The sequence below is a fragment of the Phyllobates terribilis genome, unplaced genomic scaffold, assembly GCF_046119375.1.
Source record: "Phyllobates terribilis strain yellow unplaced genomic scaffold, ASM4611937v1 Scaffold_5__5_contigs__length_657084704, whole genome shotgun sequence".
NCBI classification, from domain to species: domain Eukaryota; kingdom Metazoa; phylum Chordata; class Amphibia; order Anura; family Dendrobatidae; genus Phyllobates; species Phyllobates terribilis.
Window position 1 is genome coordinate 243,878,976 of NW_027362765.1, and position 23,477 is coordinate 243,902,452.

At 47.5% G+C, this 23,477-nt stretch overlaps 1 protein-coding gene across 2 annotated transcripts in view; it reads right to left on the minus strand.

The window, feature by feature from the left end:
* ST6GALNAC1 (ST6 N-acetylgalactosaminide alpha-2,6-sialyltransferase 1) overlaps positions 1–23,477 on the minus strand; it is a 174,338-nt gene that overhangs the window by 133,773 nt on the left and 17,088 nt on the right. For both annotated transcript variants that reach the window (XM_073683962.1, XM_073683963.1), the window contains 2 exons: positions 3,826–4,174; positions 2,061–2,229 (listed from right to left, as the gene is read on the minus strand). In XM_073683962.1, the coding sequence (XP_073540063.1) occupies positions 2,061–2,229; positions 3,826–4,174 (518 nt within the window). The remainder of the gene's footprint in view (positions 1–2,060; positions 2,230–3,825; positions 4,175–23,477) is intronic.

Here is a 23,477-nt window from a genome sequence, read left to right on the forward strand (position 1 = left end):
CTTTCAGTAAGACCCTCACAAAATTTACTTCTAAGGGCTTAGTCATTCTATTTGGAATCCGTTGCCCATCTACGGAATTCAGAACTGTACGTCTCCATTGCCCGATTCCCCTGCTGAAGGCAATGTAGCTTACACTCAGCTAAGGCAACTCCGTCAGAGTCATCATAGATGAGAGCCAGAGCCCCGAAAAACCCCTCCACAGACTGGAGACATACTGTGTCCTGTGGTAAAGAGAACGCCCATGACTGAGGGTCTCCCTGCAGTAGAGAGATCACAATTCCAACTCATTGCTCCTCATTTCCGGAGGAGTAAGGACTAAGTTTAAAATACAGTTTGCAGGCCTCCTCGAATACAATAAACTTGTCCCTACCTCCTGAAAACCTGTCCGGGAGGGCAACCTTGGGCTCAGGCTGGACAGGCCTACCTACAGAGACCCCCACATTGGTGACCTGTGGCCGTTGCTGAACCTCACAGCGGAGGTCATTCACCTCCAGAGAGAGACTGCGCAGCCACTCTGCGAGCTCTGCAACTGACACCATACCAAGGAGAAAGGAAAAAAAAAACACGCCCAAAAAATACACCCAGAAAAAAAAAACAAAAGTGTCAGTTTTTTTTCCTTTTCAAAATGTGCTGGGCTGGCGATAATGTCACGCAAGGTATGGGAAAGAATTAGTGCAACAAAGGGAAGAGGGAAAGGGAGCCCAGACTCTAGGGAAAGGGGGACGCAGTGACCTCCTAGGCTGATCTAGTATCACCCTGTCTCCACTAATGTCCCTATATTGGCTCTTCACCAGTCGCCACACGTGAACCTCACCCTGTCTTTTCCTAGAGTTTGGCCCTGGCTAGGGAAGGGAGGGGGATGAGCGCTAGTCGATCCCCACTGACCACTAAAGACAACAAGGGGGAACAAACAAGGGAAGATAGCTTAGCTTTTAGTCTACTTCAGAGAGATGAACACCCATCCTCATAGCTCCAGAGAGAATGCAGTAATGCACTTGCTCTGAGCCTTCACAAAGGGTAATGTGAGTATCGCCGACACCTCCCTCTGGCAGACAGCAGGTATTTATACACCCAGGCCAGGGTGTTAATTAGCCAGAGGAAGGCAGCCGCTGGGTCCTAGAGAGACAGCCTCTAAGAAGGTGTCTGTAATGGCAAACGTAGAGCACTCCAGCAACCAACTGCAGGACGACTGTCTGTCACCTCTGACACACCCGTGACACCCTGGTTGCGAGTGTGAAAATTGCTAGAATTCTATTTTTATTTTTAATACAGATTGTTAATGTTATATGTAAAAAAAAGAACATTGCCAAAAATTACAAAAAAATACATTTAACACAAGATCCTGATTCAAACAATAGGTAATTTTCTGATAATAACTTCCCTTTAAAATTGCTAATAAAACATAAAATTGTTGTTATGTATGAATCAGAATTATTTGCAGTAGCCACAGTTTAGTAATGTTTGTTAATTTAGTAATAGAGATTTTTTTTTCTGTTTTATCCTGGTGGTCAATCTGTCAGTAACAGCAGAAATATCAGCCATATTAGTTATTAACTTTAACTCCAATTAACAGAAAATAATAAAAAAAAGTAATTCTAGGACATCCTGATGGGATGCCAGCTGCTTTATTTTTGGATTAAAATGATAATTAATATTGCACCACTTCCACTATCAGTTACAAAAATGACAACTAAATAGAATAACGCCAAGATATCCTTAAGTATTAAAACACATAAATCTTTGGTGCAGTTGTGGTGTGACTTGGTGATGCACCATCATATAAGGTGTGAACCAGACCTTATACATGGTATATTGGACATAAGCAATTTTTGTATCACAGGTTATTAATTTTTTTTGCAATATTTTCCAACATTTGACAAGCTATAAACTATATTCAGTTTAAACAAACCCCATTTACAAGATTTTGGTCATGGCTATTTTTCCATAAAAAATCTTGTACAGGTCTGTCAATTTTCCAATTTTAGGAGAACTTGACTTTTTATAAGTTGCACCTGTATTAGCTGGAATACAACAAAACATGTCAGCATCGCATGGCTTACCTGGATAATGTAACTCCATCCAGCCATATGGAGGAATAAAGTGCCCCAGTCTTTTCCACTCCTTATCAGTAAAATGGCGGGCATCCATAAATATGGTGATATCACGTAGGAAATTTTGTTGCAGCCATGACACATTACGAGCTTTAATTTTTATAGACACTGGACAGGTCTGGGAAAGAAGATGCGTATTTAAAAATCAACCACCAAAGTGTGACCATGCAAGGTCTGGTCTACAGTTGTTCTAGAGTTGGGCGTACCAGTCTTTATTCAACTTCTTTTATCACTTTCTCCCTATCCTACTCCTTTTTATCCCACCAACAACCTAATATTGATCACAGTGGAACAATGTTTAGCATTATTGTAAATCCTAAACTCAAATTTGACTAGATCAACATCTGGATGGAGTTTATGTTTTGTTTTTAAGAAATTAGTCCTAGTATATCATCAGGGCTGGATTACAGATTTGGAGAACACTATGGGCTTCTATTCTACCTCTTGAACCGGGATCCCATCTGTAGTTTTATTTCAGCTGCATATAAGGGGGATCATCTGTACATGTGGGGAACCCTGTTTTCTCCCTATCAGAGCTGTAGCCAGAGAATGCTGGAATCTACAGCAAACTTTTAAAAGGTCTTCCCTCCTGTGACCAGTTTATGAGCCAGAGGGTATCTAGAAGTCCCCAAGTTACAACTAGACTGAAGCCTATAAAATGAATTGTAGAGCGGGGAGCAGAAATCTCCCTTGCATTGACTGGATAACATGTTCTGCTAATGATACTAAACTGAACTTGTGCATATGTGAGTGGGCTTATTAGAACCAAGATGCCGTTAACGGATGGTGAGCTTCACTGACAGGGACTAGGGAGCAGTGAGATTCTGTGTACAGCACTATAGACAATGTTGGAACAATAAAAATATTGAATAGATGATACCATATTAGATTTTTTTAGTCATATTCACAATATTTTGAGATCATCTACATATACATACAAATAAGAGCAAATTTTAGCCACATTGTATATTGAGGCCCCGATTCATGAAGATTGGTGTTTTTTTATGCCGGTCTTGATGAGGGAGTGGGCTGGATTCAGATGAGCCTGATTCGGTAATTGGCCGTGTCGTTCCTTACACTACAAATAATATTCTAGTCCTTGACTGGAGTAAGAGTTGTGGCACGGCGCACAACAAGCAGGCACACGCCATCTTTCAGACCTGTTGGTTCATAAAGAAGCATGTGACTGCTTACTGTGCACCTTTCCACAAATCTTACTCCAGTCAAGGAGTAGAAAACAATTTGTGCGCTGCCCACTTTCTGTGAATTGCATTAAAATGGTGTGAAAATTGCAAAAGTTGCTAGATTTTAGCGCAGCCTCGCGTTGCAAAAAAATTTTGCAACTTTTCAAAGCTTTTTACATCAGAACTCTGGCATAAAAGCGTTGTTGAATCAGGCCCATAGTGTTTTGTCACTTTTTTTCCTCTAAGTATATCCAGCAAAATTTGTAGCATAAGGAATACTTCCCTAGGAATTTAACCAAATGGTGCTCAGAAATTTTAAACAGTGGTCCTGATTGCCCAGGTAAACCAAACCCATGGACATAGCTAGCGGAAAGGAATTCAAATGTGGATAACACTAGTCTATAAAGGCTCATTGGGCACCAAGATGCAACATGGAAAGAATCTAGCACTGGTATAGCTTGGATGCTATGACACTTCTACAAGCAATGTACAATGGACTATATAAAACTTGATATTTGACAAACACTTACAGTTTGATGGGAGGAAGGGACCAGGATATAATCCTCTTCAGTTTTCCACTTTGGCTCAGCAGTAAAGTCAGTTACCCTAAGAGATTTCCAAGTGGTTTGTCCAAAAGTTGCTGACCGAACATCCAAAGGTATTTGGTTTAATTTGGATTCAGATTGATGGATGAGCTCTTGGTTTGCTATTGTAGGTCTACTGGATTTTGCTGTCTCTCTTAGCTGCATTTCCCAGACCATATTGCCAGACCGTCCACTGCTTTTTGAAATGACGGATAACATGTCTTCGGTAGGGTTTACTTGATCCTGGAACTGTGGAGTGGCTCCATTTTCCAAATAAACTTCAGCTTCCTCTGCACTAAATAAAGTACAAATACACAACATATCAACAACATAGAAATTATGTTTGTGATAGATAGATATCTTTGTTCCCTATCTATCTATAAAAAGAAAAAAAGCAGCACTAGTAGGCAATATAAAGTCAATAAGGATGCAAAATCTTTCAGGTAATTATCAAACTTCCAGATAGCTAAAAAAAAATTAAAGCCCATTGGGGCTCAGAATTGTTTCGGTTCGGTTGAGAATCTTTCTGAAGCTGAGCCCCAATGGGCTATTAAATCACAGTTTTTCCTAAGTTCTTGATGGAGTGCTGCTTTCATTCTTTTTGAGCTATCTAGCTATCTTTCTCTTTATCTATCTATCTCAACAAGCATCCAACTGTTGCAACTTTTTATGCACTAACCAAGGTGCACAAAAGTAAGACTAATCCCCCAGGGAGACCGATTGTCTTGGGGAATGAATATGTAATCGAGATAGCAAGTGTTGATGTGGACAAAATCATTCAACCATTTGTGTTTACACTTTCCTCCTACTTAAAGGACACTAAAGACACTGTTCGAAAATTAAAAAATCGCTTTCTGTATCGGAAAACACATTTGTAGCCAGTTTAGATGTAGTAATGCCTTATAGCAGCATCAAACACAATCTTGGGATACAGGCTGTTGAATTTTTCTTGAAAACATGGCTCACATCTTCATGAACACAGATCACTTTGTACTTACACAGATTCATTTTGGAGCACAATTTTTTTCTGTTTAATGGGGACATCTTCCCCCAGCTCAGGGGTACAGCTATGGGGACAGTTTGTGACCCCTCATATGCCAATTTATTCCTGGGCTGGTGGGAAGATAAGATAGTATTCAGTTAAAACCTTTAATTTTTTACTAGTCACATTTTACTTTGGGCACGTTATATTGACAATATTTTGATTTTTTTTCGAAGGTTCTAAATCTTTATTTCTGGATTTTGTACATATTCTCAATAATAACGAGATAGGTTTGAAATTCACCCATGAGTCCACCTGTGTGAAATCTAAGTGTCACATGGTCTATCAGTATATACACACCTTTTTCTGAAAGGCCTCAGAAGTTGCAACACCATTAAGCAAAAAGCACCACTAGCCAAACACTACCATGAAGACCAAGCATATCTCCAAACAAGTCAGGGATAAAGGTGTTGAGAAGTACAAGTCAGGGTTGGGTAATCAAAAAAATTATCCCAATCTCTGATGATCCCCTGGAGCAGCATCAAATCCATTATCATAAAATGGAAAGTACATGCATAGGCGGATTATAATGAGGGCAATCCGGGCTACCGCCCGGGGCCCTCAGGTCTCCAGGGGGCCCGGGGCTCCGGGGGGGGGGCTATGGCTGGATTGCCCTCATTATATGTGCGGCCCCGCGGCACATACCGGCAGAGAGTGGCGGGGGGGCCCCGGACCACTCCCCCAGCAGCGGTGCACGGCCGCTACTTCTTCTTCGGCCGGGCCAGCACTGCAGCAGTTAACTTCCTTGTGTGCTGGCCCGGCCGCGTCACTGCTAGGAGACACGGCCCTGTGCGCGGCCGTGTCTCCTAGCTGTGACGTCACGCAGTGCGCGCCCGGCCTGCACTGCTACTTACCATCGGAGAGGAACAGGAGCCAGGAGGACTGGAGCCGAGCCGGGGGATGGTGAGTGTGTGTGAGAGAGAGAGTGTGTATGTGTGAGAGAGAGTGTGTATGTGTGAGAGAGAGAGTGTGTATGTGTGAGAGTGAGTGTGTATGTGTGAGAGAGTGAGTGTGTATGTGTGAGAGAGTGAGTGTGTATGTGTGAGAGAGAGAGTGTGTATGTGTGAGAGAGAGAGTGTGTATGTGTGAGAGTGAGTGTGTATGTGTATGTATGTGTGTGCAGAAAGATATCATTGTGTGATGTTTATATGTATTTTTGTGTTTCAAATGTGTTTATGCGTGTATGTACAGTACAGACCAAAAGTTTGGACACACCTTCTCATTTAAAGATTTTTCTGTATTTTCATGACTATGAAAATTGTACATTCACACTGAAGGCATCAAAACTATGAATTAACACATGTGGAATTATATACTTAACAAAAAAGTGTGAAACAACTGAAAATATGTCTTATATTCTAGGTTCTTCAAAGTAGCCACCTTTTGCTTTGATGACTGCTTTGCACACTCTTGGCATTCTCTTGATGAGCTTCAAGAGGTAGTCACCGGAAATGGTCTTCCAACAATCTTGTTTCACACTTTTTTGATAAGTATATAATTCCACATGTGTTAATTCATAGTTTTGATGCCTTCAGTGTGAATGTACAATTTTCAAAGTCATGATACAGAAAAATCTTTAAATGAGAAGTTGTGTCCAAACTTTTGGTCTGTACTGTATATGTCTGTATATGTTTGTGTGCGTGACTGCGTGCGGCCTCCTGCTGAGTATAGATGGCACCGTGCGGCCTCCTGCTGTCTCTGGAGGGGGGGCCGTGCTGCCTCCCGCTGTGTATAGATGGCGCCGTGCGGCCTCCCGCTGTGTATAGATAGCTACGTGCGGCCTCCCACTGTGTATAGATGGCTACGTGCGGCCTCCCGCTGTGTATAGATGGCGCCGTGCGGCCTCCCGCTGTGTATAGATGACTACGTGCGGCCTCCCGCTGTGTATAGATGGCTCCGTGCGGCCTCCCGCTGTGTATAGATGGCTCCGTGCGGCCTCCTGCTGTGTATAGATGGCTCCGTGCGGCCTCCCGCTGTGTATAGATGGCTCCATGCGGCCTCCCGCTGTGTACAGATGGCTCCGTTCGGCCTCCCGCTGTGTACAGATGGCTCCGTTCGGCCTCCCGCTGTGTACAGATGGCTACGTGCGGCCTCCCGCTGTGTATAGATGGCTACGTGCGGCCTCCCGCTGTGTATAGATGGCTCCGTGTGGCCTCCCGCTTTGTATAGATGGCTACGTGCGGCCTCCTGCCTTGTATAGATGGCTCCGTGCGGCCTCCCGCTTTGTATAGATGGCTACGTGCGGCCTCCTGCCTTGTATAGATGGCTCCGTGCGGCCTCCCGCTTTGTATAGATGGCTCCGTGCGGCCTCCTGCCGTGTATAGATGGCTCCGTGCGGCCTCCTGCCGTGTATAGATGGCTACGTGCGGCCTCCTGCCGTGTATAGATGGCTCCGTGCGGCCTCCCGCTTTGTATAGATGGCTCCGTGCGGCCTCCTGCCGTGTATAGATGGCTCCGTGTGGCCTCCTGCCGTGTATAGATGGCTCCGTGCGGCCTCCTGCTGTGTATAGATGGCTACGTGTGCTCAATATTGAGTCACACAATTAATGTAAGGCTATGTGCCCATGATGCAGAAATGCTCCGGATTTTTTTTTGAGCGTTTCTGCATCTCCCTGGCAGAAAAAACGCATGCGGATTGTACATGTGGATTGTACATGCGTTTTTCCTGCCAGGGACATGCGGATGTGAAGCGTTCTTCACATGCATTTCCGCATGCGGGTTGACAAGCGCTTTCCAAGCGATCTTAGCATCACTTGGAAAGTGCTTGACAACTTGGTCACACTATATAAATCCATGCAAAAGGCATGGATTTATATAGTGTGACCGTAAAAGAATGGTAAAAAATAAATATATACTTACCTTCTGACGGCCTGCCGACGCCAGCGGTCGCGTGACCTGTCACATGACTAAATGAAGTCATGGCAGGTCCTTTTCGCGAGCTGCCGGCAAGCCAGGACGCATCGGATAAAGACACCGGGGGCCATCAGAAGGTAAGTATAATATTTATTTTTTATTTTATTCTTTTTTTACAGGTACTATGGTACCGGGGCCAGAGGAGAGTCTCCTCTTCTCCAAACCTGGGTACCATCCGCACATTGAAACGCATGGATTCTGCATGTACAGATGCAGTGATGCGGATTACATGCGTTCCAATGCAAGTCAATGGCGGCGAAAGCGCCGCGCTTCCGCAAAATAATTGTTAGTGCTGCGGATTTTTCCGCAATGATAATCCGCAGCGGAAATTTCCGCAGCATGTGCACAGCACATGCGGATTATCATTGGGGAACATGGCAGACCTTCTACCAAGCATTTTTTAAGCGTTTCCGCAGCGGAATTGCCGCTGCGGAAACACTTAAAAAACGCGTAGTGGGCACATAGCCTAAAAAAAATTATTATAATTAATATTGTGGCAAATTAATTTCACATGAACTATCACATGATCTATCACAAGGGATCATGTGACATGTCACGTGATACATCAGGTGTGTGTGTGTGGGGTGGGGGGCCCGCGCCTTCTAAACTGCCCGGGGCCCTTGCTACTCTTAATCCACCCCTGAGTACATGGTACGACAACAAACCAGCCAAGACAGGGCTGCCCACCAAAACTCTCAGCCCAGGCAAGGAGGGCATTAATCAGGAAGGCAGCACAAACCAAAGGTAACCCTGAAGGAGCTGCAGAGTTCCCAAGCAGAGACTGGACTATCTGTCCACATGAAAGCCCGGCTTCGTGGCACAATGGGTCCACGAACCACGTGCACCACCTGCGTGCGTGACACATTACACTAGATTTCTTCTCCCCTTCTACCTGCTTGCCTTTGACATCAGGTGCACGGCTGGAAATCCAGCGCCTGCGCATTCTACCTGCCATCTCTCCTGTGCACTGTTCCACTCTTCTCGGGGTAGTGACATAAATTTTCTTATGCGCTGGCGCCGGACAGCCACTGTCACTTCTGGTCCCAGTGTTCTCTGGCGCTCTGAAAAGTTGCAAGTTGGGTGTGGGAATTTTCTTTAAAGCTACAAAAATAAAGCACTTCTATTTGTTTGAGGCAGAATACTCACTGATATTATATTTATTTAGTTCTTTAAGTTTCCAGTGTTTAGCTGGAGTCCACAAAGTCTGCAAATAAACTGTTTTCTTATAGCGTGACTATTTGTATTGCACACCTTACAGTTAAAGGGGTATTTCCATCTCCAAGATGGTTACAACCACTAGCAACTAGCTAACTGTCACTATATGAGTGGTCATAACCATGGATACCTAAGCTACTGCAATGCTCTGCACATGAAGAAAGAGACACAGCAAATCAGAAGAACTATACTACATTTCTAATTGGAGGCATTTGCAAATATTAATATTATTATTATTATTACACCTACTATATATTGAGATAGGATCTTGGAGATGGAAATACCCCTTTAAGTTATTAGTTCAAAATTGTGGTGCATGTATTCTAATGTATTAAGATTTGAACAGCAATTCAACAAGCACAAACAAAATACTCCAAACGTGTGATGATCAGACAAAGGCCTTTGTGCAAGAGCACAATGAAAAATAACATATTGATGTCCTATCCTTAAGATATGTCATCAATATCAGATTAGTGGGGGTCCAGCATCCCCGCTAATCAGCTATTACCATTTCCAATTATGTCTGGATACAAACAGTGACCTACCAGTACATTCACTGTATAGTGGTCATTCCTGGGTATTGCTGCTCAGGTCTTATTCATTTCAATAGGCGCTCAGCTGCAGTACCTGAGAATGGCAACTACATAACTAACAGAGCTGTGCTATTTGACCCACTCACTAATTACATCCTGCTGCAGCTCAAGCTGAAAATGGCTGATTGATAAAGGGGCGCCAGATGTTGGATCACTAATGATCTGATATTGATGACATTTCTTAAGATTACTCTCCCCAAAGAGAAATGTTGCCCCTTAGACAACAAGTCAGAGGCCTCTCACCTAGCCAAATTAGATCTCCTGCTATGCATTGAGAAGAGAAAAACACCCCAAAGCACAGGACCTACAAACGGAGCTTGGATAAAAAATTGCAAACGCTCAATATGGTCTTATTCACGTAGTAAAGGAAGATCAGTAGGTTGTTATGCTCACCTTATGGGGTTGTGCAAGGTTAAGTGCCCACGTAGCGTTTTTGCGGCGTTTTTACGGCTGCGAAAACACTTGTAAAACAGTCTGCCATTCAAAGCAATGTGAATTTGGATGTGCTGTGCACATGATGCGCTAATTAGCGCGCCGAATTCGCATTGCGTTGCAAAACGCAGCATCGCCATTTCTACCGCGATTATGCTGCAAATTCGCGGCCATTGAGGAACATTGAAACGCAGCAAACCCGCAGGTATATGTGGATTTGCTGCGTTTCAATTAAATTCAATGGCCGCGAATTTGCAGCGTAATCGCGGTGCGTGTGGTACCCGGGATGAAGAGGAGACTACAACTCGGCTACCACGCGGTGATAAAAAAAGAAATAAAAAAGTTTAAAAAAAAAAATTGTATATTCACCTCTCCGGCAGCCCCCAGTCTGCTCCCGGCGGCGTCCTCTCTCTTCGTCGTCCTGCAGTGTACTGTCAGGACCTGCGGTGACGTCATTTAGTCAGCTGATGGTCACGCGACCATCACCTGACCGCCGACGTCAGCGGTCGCGTGACCATCAGCTGACTAAATGACGTCACCGCAGGTCCTGACAGTACACCGCGGGATGCCAAGGAGAGAGGACGTGGCCGGGAGCAGATCGGGGGCCGCCAGAGAGGTGAATATACAGTTTTTTTTTTATTTTTAACGTTTTAATTCTCTTTTTTCTTTTACTATAAATGCTGCATTTAAAGCATCAGTTGTTCACACATTATAAATCTATGCCGGTTGCATGGATTTATATAGTGTGACCAACTTGTCAAGCACTTTTCCAAGTGATGCTCAAAATCGCTTGGAAAACTGCTTGAAAAAACGCATGTGAAAACGCATGTAAAAACGCTGAAAAAACACTTCTCTCTGGCAGAAAAAAAGCATGTAAATCTGGATGTGTTTTTTCTGCCAGAGAGAGGCAAAAACGCTCTGCATCAAATCTGCTACGTGGGCACATAGCCTTAGACACAACCACTAGAAATGCATAGATTTCAGCCGCTGCAGCTTCCAGGTAATTGTGTATGAGATTTGCCACGAGCGATGAAAGAATCCTGCACTGCTGGATAAATAAAATGATAGGCTATGGAGTGTTGGTTTAATGTTAAGCATTTCAGAGTCACACCAGAGAAGGAGTTGCAGTGACTCAGATCCTATCTTGGCTTATTTGTCCAGCAGAGAAGGATACTTCCATCACCTGTGGCAAACAGAGTTTCTGGTTTGGCTTCTTATCCTAAAGCGTCAATATTGACTTTTAGATTGCTTCAAGCAATGGGTGGCACTAAAGTTCTAGTCCTCTTCCTCTCTGGTGAGGCTATTTGCATACTGTATGTCCTAAGAAATAATAAGCCTAGAAATTCTTTCTAAATGCCACCATAAAAAGTACATAAAGTTTATTGTTAGAAGTAGCAGACATCCATACATAGACAGTCCAATATAGAGATCCATATCATCGTACTCTACAACAAATATTCCATCCACTAGAGAAAAGCCATCGAAAAATACTATCAAGTCACTTACAATTAGTACTTTGCATATAGACAGGCTTTGTTCAAGAATCCATAAAACCTAAATTTGACTGCCAGCTTACTAAATGGTGACGTAGAGTACTTATTTTCATTTTTAGAATTCTAAAGCCGGCCATATACAAGAGATAGCTGTAGACTGAATTGCTATTTGTGCTACCATGAACTCCACTATAAACATACCGAAACGTTTGACCTGAAGAAGATATGCCACTGTCAAAAACATCCCCACTGCTCCAATATATGATGTCTATAGGCCCCTTTACACATAAGGTTTATAAGCCAAACAAGTCCATTTGGCAGGTTCAGCAAGCTTCTCATGTATGCCCATCTTAAAGTTAGGTCCTACAAAGGTGTGCTACTTGTCTATATGTGGCCATGCCATAGTCTGTGATTTTTTATTTTAGTCTAACCTATTCTGCTTCCCCCCAAAATACCATTTTGACTCATTTCTCTTTAAATAATACAGCCAAAATATACAGGGTTAATGGTATAATAAATTTGCTGACGGTATGAGGGAACATTTGTTATCAGCAAAACTCAGAATTTTGCTAACCTCAACAGGTAAAGTCATGCCAGGCACAAGTCATCCATACAACCGTGAAAAGCCTTACAGCTCACTGGAAATGAAGACTAATCCAAAGTTACCCAAATCTAAGGGCTGTGTTCTGTTAACACATTGAGGCAAGATTGTAGGATTAGATTCATACTTTGTTTTGATGCAGCAATGGTGTAGTGATAGGGGATGCAGAGGTTGTATTAAAGTCTGGGCTCCTAGGGTTTAGGGTTCACTCACACAAGCGCATAAAAAATCGGTCCCATTCTCATCCAGAAAAGTGGTGTGATTTTTTTTCTCACTTGTCATCCGTATGTAATTTGTGTTTTTTTTGCTCAGCAGCTATTAATCTTTTTTTACAGGACCATTTACAGTTTCCTATGCTACAGAATTGTAATGTATCCGTAAAAATCGAATATGACACTGATGGTCCGTATGGGGTGCAATTTTTTTTCTCACACTCTCCGATTTCAGAGCGAAATCCCAGCATGCTGCGATTTATTTCTCATGCCGAATACAGCGGAGAAAATATTCACAGATCTGCTGTCTCATTAAATATCATTGGACCGAGTGCCGTGGGATTTTTTTATCGGATGGCAATCGTCCAATTTATATGCCAGTGTGAGCGAGCCCTAAATGGTGCTTGAAAGTCGCTCGGTATAAGAGATTAACACTATAATAAATGGGTTTGCAGAAGTACGTAATATGACATCCATTTTTTGTTACAATACCTGGATAGAGTAATTAGGGGTTAACTAACCAGATTAAACTTTTGCTCTAAGGTACTTGGATATACAAGCTACATACCATCTAGACCGTACCTGTCAAACTCTGGCCCGTGGGCCAAATTTGGCCCACAGGGTGGTTATATTTGGCCCGAGACACCAAAATCACCACCTCTATGTGGGGCCATTTTTCTTCTGTATGGAAGACTACAGTATGTGGAGGACTATGTGGGGCCCATTATACTGTATGGAGGACTGTGTGGGGCCCATTATTCTGTATGGAGGACTATGTGGGGCCCATTATTCTGTATGGAGGACTATGTGGAGCCCATTATTCAGTATGGAAGACTATGTGGGGCCCATTAATCTGTATGGAGGACTATGTGGGGCCATTATTCTGTATGGAGGACTATGTGGGGCCCATTATACTGTATGGAGGACTGTGTGGGGCCCATTATTCTGTATGGAGGACTATGTGGGGCCCATTATTCTGTATAGAGGACTATGTAGAGCCCATTATACTGTATGGAGGGCTATGTGGGGCCCATTATTCTGTATGGAGAACTATGTGGGGTTATTATTCTGTATGGAGGACTATGTGGTGCCCATAATACTGTATGGAGGACTGTGTAAGGGCCAATATTCTATATAGAGGACTATGTGGGGCCCATTATTCTTTATGGAGGACTATGTGGAGCCCATTATTCTGTATGGAGGACTATGTGGGGCCCGTCATTCTGTATGGAGGACTATGTTGGGCCATTATTCTGTATGGAGAGCTATGTAGGGCCCATTATTCTGTATAGAGGACTATGTGGAGCCCATTATACTGTATGGAGGACTATGTGATGCACATTATTCTATATGGAGGACTATGTAGGGTTATTATTCTGTATGGAGGACTATGTGGGGCCCATTATTCTGTATGGAGGACTATGTGGGGCCATTATACTATATGGAGGACTATGTGGGGACCATTATACTGTATGGAGAACTATATGGGGCGCATAATACTGTATGGAGGACTATGTGGGATTATTATTCTGTATGGAGGACTATATGGGGCCCATTATTCTGTATAGAGGACTATGTGGGGTCCATTGTTATGTATGGAGGACTATATGGGGCCCATTATTCTGTATGGAGGACAATGTGGGGCCCATTATTCTGTATGGAGGACTATGTGTGGTTATTATCCTGTATGGAGGACTATGTGGGGCCCATTATTCTGTATGGAGGACTATGTGTGGTTATTATCCTGTATGGAGGACTATGTGGGGCCCATTATTATGTATGGAGGACTATGTGGGGCCATTATTCTCTATGGAGGACTATGTGGTGCCCATAATACTGTATTGAGTACTATGTAAGGGCCATTATTCTGTATGGAGGACTATGTGGGGCCATTATTCCATTTATTATTGCTCTGAGGAAGGAAACCACCATTTTCCGAAACGCGTCAGCCCCTTTTTGGCCACCGTACGGGAATCTATTACGTGACGTCACAAAGGTCCTATTCTGCCGCCGAGCGCTCTGTGCAGGTCCTTACCCGCACCACCTAACGCCGACAGACTGAGAGCGGGTAGGAGCAGTAAGTCTCAGGTAGGGACTCTGCCACTCCCCTCTTCACCGCACGCTACCGCACGCCGCTCAGGCATTTTGCTGCACGCCACGCAGCTCACAGAAAAGCAACCTTCCATTTGGACTACCACTTACTCGGGCCCTGCATCACCAGGCACCCTGGAGACAATACAACCAACACAACTGTAAGTCCAGTTTCATTACCCTGTGGAGCCATATGAATTGATGCTGTAGAGCTTCACTGAAGCTCACAGGCACTCTGCTTAATATATATAGGTCTCTTCTGCCAGGGACCAAGCTCTTCATTATTATTTAAAGCTGAACACGCCATCCACGCCAGCTTATTATACACAGCACCACTGAAGCAAAAGGGGTTAGTCACCTGTGGCATCATCCATGGTCACAGTCTACTTTATGTGGACATGGGGTCACCAACCCGCAACCTCCTACTTCAAAACGCCATCTGAGCAAATCTCGGACCCCAGCTGAAATACCTACCACTTAGCACTGCAGGTAAACATCTGTCAATAGATACCTGCAACCTAACCCCCCTAGCTATCAGGTGTGTATATTTATCACCAAAAAATATTGACCCTCTCAAACAAGTCCCCTTCTGCCATGAGATGAAATGAGCATCTCTCTCGCCTTAGGCGGCGGTGTGAGGTGTATCTGACGCGCTCCCTGGGCCGTGGGGTACTCGGTAGCCGGGCCGGTCGGTGCTAGGGGTGTCACAGTGGCAGTGACCCGCTCCGTGACCCAGGGCAGTCAATGAAAAGGGGAATGATTTAATAAAGGGGATTTAAATTTTCTTTTAATGTTCGTGACGCCACCTGTGGTATGTGGCTAAAGGGAGCTGCCGTTGCAGAGCAGGTCCTCTGGAGCTGTTGTTAATGCAGCAGAGTTGGTTTAGCTCTCCACAGGTAGAGCTTAGCTCCAGGGCAGTGTAGATGTTGTAAATGTTGAGGTAGCGGTTGTGGTGCAGTGTAGTGCAGGGGGTGATGGCAATAATTCACAGAGACAGTGGGGTGCAGTCTTCCGGATTTACTCACAGTTCTCACTTTGCTCCTGGTTACAACTGCAGATCATAACTTCCCATGTCGTGCTGTGTTCACCGGGCAGGGGTTCAGCAATCCCTCAGGTATTTCAAGAGTGCCTGACAGGACCCCGTCCTATATGCCCTTCTCAGCCGTCTTCCTGCGCTGGCTCTCACCCTTCTTGCCCTGCGCCTCGCAAACAGTGTCCCAAGCCGGTATCCTCAGATCTTTCTGGGCAACCTGGAGTTCCCTGGATCCTATGTGGTTACCTTTTTGGCGACTTGAGTGCGTATGTGGCAACTGCACCCTGAAAGTACAGAAGCCTCCGGTTTCTAGTTGAACTTTATAATTCTCACTAGTTAGGGGCCGGTCCCCTCTGTGGCTTGATCCCTCCACTGCCTGGTAGATTCGGGTGTACGGGTGGCCTCCAGCACTGCCTATACCCCCGGGATCCCTTCTTCACTCCTGGAGCCTTCCTTTCTGTTCCTCTCCTCTCCTCAGTCAGTCTCACCTCCTGGGCCTCTCACTAGGCCCGCTCCACCTGAACAGAGCTCCTGCAGAGCTCCTGCTCCCACTCACTGTCCTCCTCTGACTGGAACCCTTCTAGATGGTTCCATTCCTTTTTATACTTCTGCTGAAGTGCTCCCCTAAACTCCTTCCTCCACCCACACACACTACATGGTTCCCCCTCTCTTGGTTCCCCCCACTCCAGCCAGGGACAGGGCTCAGCAGAGGAGCAGCGCATCTTGCCCCTCCTGCTGGTCTGGAGTAGTGTAGTGTTGGATGCAGGTGTTAGGGTCCCGGGCAGCACTCTATCCTTACCTGAGAGTGAGATACCACACCTCTGGGTGAGATGCAGTACCTCTGTAGCGACTGAACCCGCAGGGGCGCCACATATCTCCGACAGAATGACGCTCTCTATGATCTTCACAGATCCGTACTTACCAACGGTCCGATGGGGCAGATTCCTGATGGCTCGCGCTGCCCTATTACCCTATTGCACACTGGGCCGATGACCCGCAGCAATGTAGGAGCCATAATTGGGGAGGTGGGCATTATAAGGAGGCACAATGGGGGGCTTTTTTATTATTATTATTATTATTATTATTATTATTATAAGGAAGCACAGGAAGGTACTTTTATTATAAGGGGAGACAGTGGAGGTTGGGGGGAGGTGTGGAGACAGCATTTGTGCTTTCAAATACTAGGTTGAATTTCAGTCCCAGTGAGGTCCTATATCCTCACATAAAAAGTCTCGATTAAAGCTGCAGAGCAGGTCTGGATGTTGGGAGTGGGCTCATTAGCTCAGTCCACTTCACAAAGAATAGATATCAACTATTTTACATAGCTGCAGTTGTCTCTAGCAACAGTGGTTGGATCTGAGTTCTGCCGGTGGCTGCTAACCATTCAGATGTCACTTTCATTCTCTGACAACAGCATCTTAATGTCACATCTCCACCAGGACCTCCACTTGCGATGTCTGTGACGCGCCCCTGGGCCTGCTGTGTCGCGCAGCGTCTCGCACACGGGGCTTACCCGGAACCGGATCAGGTGAGGGTTGTAGTCTCCGAGTGGCGGGGACCCGGTCCGTGCCCAGGGAGTCAAACTCAGTGTGTGGCAGTCTTGATAGATGTTATTTGAGTGTCGACTACGCCACCCGTTGATTTGCAGCTATGGAGCTGCCGCTGCAGGGCAGACCGCTGAGGCCGGTGTAGAATTGTGCAGCGTGATAGTATAACCCCCAACGGGAGGGGTATGGCCTCAGGGCAGCCGACGTGGAAGATGGGGGTAGCAGGAACCACTCAGAGACGGTGCGGTGTAATTCAGGGTCTTTACTGGTAACAACGATAGACCCTCCCGGAGTACTTGCTAGCGAACGGGGCCTGGTCAGTCCTTGAGCAGATGGGATCTCCCCTGGCCAGGCGGAGTTGTAGGCCTCCCAAACTGACTGTACTCTTCTGGCTACCTTGCTAGAAGCGGATATAAGTAGCCCACGTCCCTGAGTGTACCGTGTGGTGCTCACCCGTATGGCCGGTGACTCGGGGCCTTCTAATGGCTTCCGCTCCACGATGGCGGTGCTGGTCCCACGCGTGTGACCGTGCCTTCGGGTTTCTGGGCCTGAGGACCTGAAATCCCCTGCCGGTCGGCTTCTGCTGCTGGGTAAGAGTTAGTCCCCACAGCCTCGGACGCCGGGTCCGGTAAGAAAGCTTCTCAGTCAGGGCGAGCTCTGCAGCTGCCAGCCCCTGACTCGTAGTAGTATTGCTCCCACTGAGCTTCTGCTGTTTCTTCCTATGACTGTTTCTTGTCTCTACTCTCCTTGACTGACTAACCCTGCTTCAGCCCCGGGTTTTTATAGGGGAAGTTCTTCCCCTCCCAAGACTGGGCAGGAGGTGTGGCATGCACAGGATCCCTGACCAAAGGACCTCCCACCTGCTCTCAGACATAACATTACATTACTGTGGAAAACCAGACCCCTGGGGTGCCACATTCCCCCCTAGTAAAATTTAGTACTCCGGGACTAAACACATTTTTGTAAACATAACAGAGTACAACCAAAACATTATAATAAAGAGACACATAACAATGGTCACGGCGTGTCCGCAAGCGGGTGCAGTCTTTGAGGGAAAGCAAGGTGTCCATTTCACCAAAACAGGGAGACGTAACCAGGTAGGGGTCTGTCCTACCCCGAGTCCTTAACAGTCTCTAGTCCATCCTGGGTTACGCTCCAACTATGTACAAGGGATTCCCGGTAAATCCACCAAGGACTCCTACAAATAACTAGAAACACAAAATTATACACAAGCAACAATACACAGGTAAACATAAATAAAACAATTTATACACTTCAAATCCTCCAACGTGCGGGTAACTGGCCTCTAGTGGCCCTAGTGGACCTACGGAGCTGACTGTCTAGCCCTGAACTACAGGGTGTAGGAGCTGTCAAGGGTAAACTGGGCAGCTGTCTACCGGCTCTTTGGCTCACTAGGGATATGGCAGGCTCACTGCAAGCAGAGGGTTGATCCTCCTGGTCTGCTGGTGTGGGGTCTTCTGCCTCCTGGACCGGCTGTTCTTCCAGCTCTACCTGTTGCTCCGTAGGTGCTTGGGATGCTGGTTGGAGGAAGGTGAGTACGGGTACCACGACTGCACCATTGACTTGAGTCCAAGACCGAGGGAAGTCCCCGAGCACAGTACTAACCATATCTTCCCTTTCCTCTACGGGTCGATGGTCTTCTTGTTCCTCTTCAGGGTTCCTCAGTTGTTCGGGACACTTTTTCAGGTGGTCCCGGGATACAATGGCTGTGGTTTCCCCTCCGTCTTTACTGATGGTACAAACCTTCGGGTTCTCGTGGCTTGAGGGCAGTACGGTGTACGGGTCCTTCTCCCACTGGTCGTCCAACTTGTGGAGCCGTCTCTTCCTCTTCAAGACCTGCTCTCCGGGTACCAGGGGAACAGCGGGAGCATACTGGTTGTAAGTTTTCTCTTGTCTTTCCCTAGCCTGACAGAGACTTCGCTCCACGCTCTCCTGTACTCTCCGGTACTGCTGCTGCCTCTCTGTGTCCCAGTCTGCTTCTGGTGAAGTGTCCTCGGGTGTCAGGACTCCCATTTCCAGGTCAACAGGTAACTTACCAGGTCTTGCCCTCATTAGGTAAGCCGGGGTACAGTTGGTGGAACCTACCGGGATGTGGTTGTATAGGTCCACTAGATCGGGCAGCTTCTCAGGCCACAGACTGCGTTCTTCCAGGGGCAACGTTTTCAGGAGATCCATTACCACCTGGTTCATTTTCTCACAAAGTCCATTAGTTTGCGGATGATAGGGTGTCGTCCTTATCTTCCGGCAGCCATACAGAGTGCAGAATTCTTGGAAGACCTCCGCTTCAAAGGCAGGTCCCTGGTCTGTCAACACTTGGTCCGGGTACCCGTGTGGACGGCAGAAATGCTGCTGGAAGGCTCTCGCTGCTGTTCGAGCTGTTAAGTCCTTGACGGGGACGACAACCAAGAACCGGGAGTAGTGATCCACGATGGTTAGTGCGTAGACGTAGCCACTTCTGCTTGGGGTCAGTTTTACATGATCCAAGGCTACCAGTTCCAACGGCTGCCGGGTGACGATGGACTGCAGGGGAGTCTTCTGGCTGGCACGGTCCTTCCTTCTTAGGTTGCACGGGCCACAGTCTCTGCACCACTTCTCAATGGTTCCCCTCATGCCTACCCAGTGGAATCGCTCGCGCAGCAGGAACTCCAGCTTCTTCCACCCGAAGTGTCCAGCTCCGTCGTGGTATGCCTCCATCACCATGGCTGCGTCTCTTCGTGGCACCACTACTTGCCAGAGTAGTTCATGCGTCCGGGAGTTAACCATTCTGCGGCACAACTTCCCCTTGTAAAGGAACAGTCGACTCCTCTCTGCCCATAGTTGTTTGGCTTCCTCCGGAGCGTCTGGTTCAAGGCAAGCCTCCGGGCGAGTCAGCATCTCCTTCACTAGTCGGACGGCAGGGTCGCTGTCTTGCGTTTCCGCCCAGTTGTAGTGAGGTAAGGGGTTCAACGTAGCAGCCTGCTTACTCCTTACCCGGTGGGAATACTGGATAGTCCCATGACGGTGGAACGCAGGGAGTTCAACTTCTTCCAGTCCTTCCGGATCTTCTCCTTCGTCCGGCAGGTTGGGCATCCTGGACAGGGCGTCCGCGTTGGTATTGGAGCGTCTGGCCCGGTATTTGATTGTGAACTCGTAGTTGGACAGACGGGCCATCCACCTCTGCTCCAGGGCACCGAGTCTTGCCGTGTCCAGGTGTGTCAACGGGTTGTTATCCGTGTACACGGTGAACCGGCAAGAAGCGAGGTAACGCTTAAAGCGCTCGGTGACTGCCCATACTACGGCCAGGAACTCTAGCTTAAATGAGCTGTAATTCTCGGGGTTCCTTTCGGTGGGTCGCAGCTTTCGGCTGGCGTAGGCGATTACTCGTTCCTTCCCCTGCTGGATCTGGGACAGTACGGCTCCTAGCCCGATGTTACTGGCGTCGGTGTAGAGGATAAAGGGCTGGCTATAATCCGGGTACGCCAGGATTTCGTCCCCCGTGAGGGCCATCTTCAGCTGGCGGAAGGACTCTTCTTCCAGCTCCTCCCATTTGAAGGGCGGCTTCTGGTTCTTGGCCTTCCGGGACAGGCCTATCAGGAGGTCCTGCATAGGTGCTGCCTTTTTGGTGAAACCGGGAATAAACCTTCGGTAGTAGCCTACCAACCCGAGGAACTGCCGCACTTCTTTTACGCTGGAGGGGCTTGGCCATTCCTTAATTGCGGTGATCTTATCAGGGTCGGGAGCCACTCCGTCAGCGCTCACCACGTGTCCCAGGTACTGCACCTTTGGTTTCAGGAGGTGACACTTGGAGGGTTTCACCTTTAGGCCGTAACTCGCCAGAGCTTCGAACACTTCCGCCAGGTGTTTCAGGTGGTCCTCATACGTCTTGGAATATACGATGACATCGTCCAGGTACAACAGGACCGTCTCGAAGTTTCTGTGGCCCAGACAACACTCCATTAGTCGTTGGAAGGTTCCTGGTGCGTTGCAGAGTCCGAACGGCATGCAGGTGAACTCGCTAAGTCCCATCGGGGTGGTGAATGCGGTCTTCTCCCGGTCCGCCTCTGCTACAGGAACCTGCCAGTACCCGCTAGTGAGATCCAAGGTAGAGAAGAAGTTAGCAGATCTTAAAGCAGCCAATGACTCCTCTATCCTTGGTAAGGGGTACGCATCCTTGTGTGTGATACGGTTGATTTTCCGGTAATCTACACACATCCTCATGGTGTTGTCTTTTTTTCTGACTAAGACTAGTGGAGCTGCCCAGGGGCTACAGCTATCCCTGATCACCCCAGCCTCCTTCATGTCTCTAAGCATCCCCTTGGCGTGTTGGTAGTGTGCAGGGGGTACGGGTCGATACCTCTCTTTTATGGGAGGATGGTCTCCCGTGAGGATGTGGTGTTCTACCCCCTTGACTCGCCCGAAGTCTAACGGGTGTTTACTAAACACTCTCTCGTACTCTTGAACCACCCGATAGACTCCCTGTTTCTGATGTGAGGGAGTGGAGTCAGTACCCAAATGTAGTTGCTGACACCAGTCCTCCATTGTTTTCTTAGAGCCGTTACCTTCCTCCGGGTGAGATGGAGGCAAGGGTTCCACAGATTGTATAGCATTTTGGTTAATGGTATATAATTTGGCTAGCGTGGCATACCGGGGCAGGTACACTTCCCTCTTCCCGATATTGATTATGCGAACGGGCAGCCTCCCATGGCGTACATTAACCACCCCCCGTGCTGTCAAGATGGTGGGCCTACTGTCTGAGTAAACTGGTTCTACCATTGCCTGGTAATCTCTACCTCTCAGACCAATAGCTGCCCGGCAACAAATCATCATTTCACTTTTTGGGGGCATGGCAATAGGAAAAGGGTCACACATTCTTACGCTACCAATCTCACCGCCGGAGAGTTCCACCTGTTGCCGTCGCATCAGTGCCCGGATCTCTTTCTGGAGCACCCGCTGCTCGCCGGAGCTGGCGTTCTTGGCAACCTGCTGTAAAAGGAAAATCACCTCTGCAAGACAATTTTCAATTACATTAGTTCCTAGCGTTATCTTTGGGTGACTCTCGTGTTTGTCAATGTCTACAATAATCAGTCCCTGTGCTGCTAGTTCGACTCTACCAATTTTAATGGTCGCCTCTTTAAATCCGATCTGTGGCACGGGCTGACCATTGCTGGCGATGATACTCAAGTCGTCGTCAGGGTAGCGGGTTATATCCGAGTCATTCCAGTACTGCTTGAAGAGCACGTACGGGATGGTGGTGACCTGTGACCCGGTGTCCAGTAGGGCACTCATAGGGATGCCATCCAGTACCACAGGCAAGACTGGACGTCCTCCGACATATTTGTCGCGCCAGTTCGATGGGCCTGGTGATCTCTTTCCTGGGGGTTGGCCCTCTACCCCCAGGTTGTGCCAGTTTAAAGGACAGTACCTTGCCATATGTCCGGGTTGATTACAGCGGCGGCAGATGGGTCGTCCGTCCTCGTTATACCGGTCACTGGGTCTTCCTCTGGCCGGTGGGGTCCTCCTTGGTCGACGCCACGGGATGTTCTCCGGTCCGGATGCCAGCTGGATCTTCCCTGGAGTGGAAGCCTGTAAAGACTGCACAGTTCGGGTTAACGCAGCAACGCTTTTAGCTAGCTCTTGGACCTGATGGTGCAGGTCTGGAGCCGGGTCATTGTTCAAAGCCTGGGCATCAGCCCCTACAGGCCCTGCCGACAAGGGCGCCGCCTCCTGGTGGTAAGTGATAGCTGGGCGCCTGTGGGTCACAACGCCATCCGGTGCCGGTTCTCAGAGCACCCGGATGGCTCTGTCCTTGAACTGTGCAAATCCCAGATGAGGGTCCTGTAAGGCCATTGCCCGCAACTGGGTTCGGTGGGCATTGCAATATAAACCCTCTATAAATTGTTCAGTCAACAGCCTGTCCTCGTCTCCCACGCCGTCAGGGTCGGTCTGCTTAACGGCTCTCAGGGCCTCTTGTAGGTTCAGGGCATAGTCCCTTATACTCTCATGGGCCCGCTGTTTGCACCCGTAGAATTTAAGCTTGATCTCGGCTGAGGTGCGGGTATCAAAGGTGTCCCTCAGCCGGGTTAGTATCCCTGCGACAGTCCTCCCCCCAGGTGGCCAGGACTTTACCTCCCTTTGGGCTGCTCCGGTTAATTGGGCCACCAGGATGCTCACTTTTTGCTCCTCTGTGAGGGGGTACACCTGGAAGAGGCTATCCAGCCTTTCTCTAAAGTCCTGCAGGGTATGTGACTCCCCTGAGTACTGGGGTAGCCAGGCTGCCCCCGGGATATAGGGCATGGTGAAAGGCATGACCGCGACAGCGGTGGCGCTGGCGGGGGTTGAAGCGGTGAAGCTCTCCTCCGTATCCGACATCCTTCTCCCCCCTAGTGGACCGTGGCCTACCTTGCGATGATCCTCTTCCATAGGCCG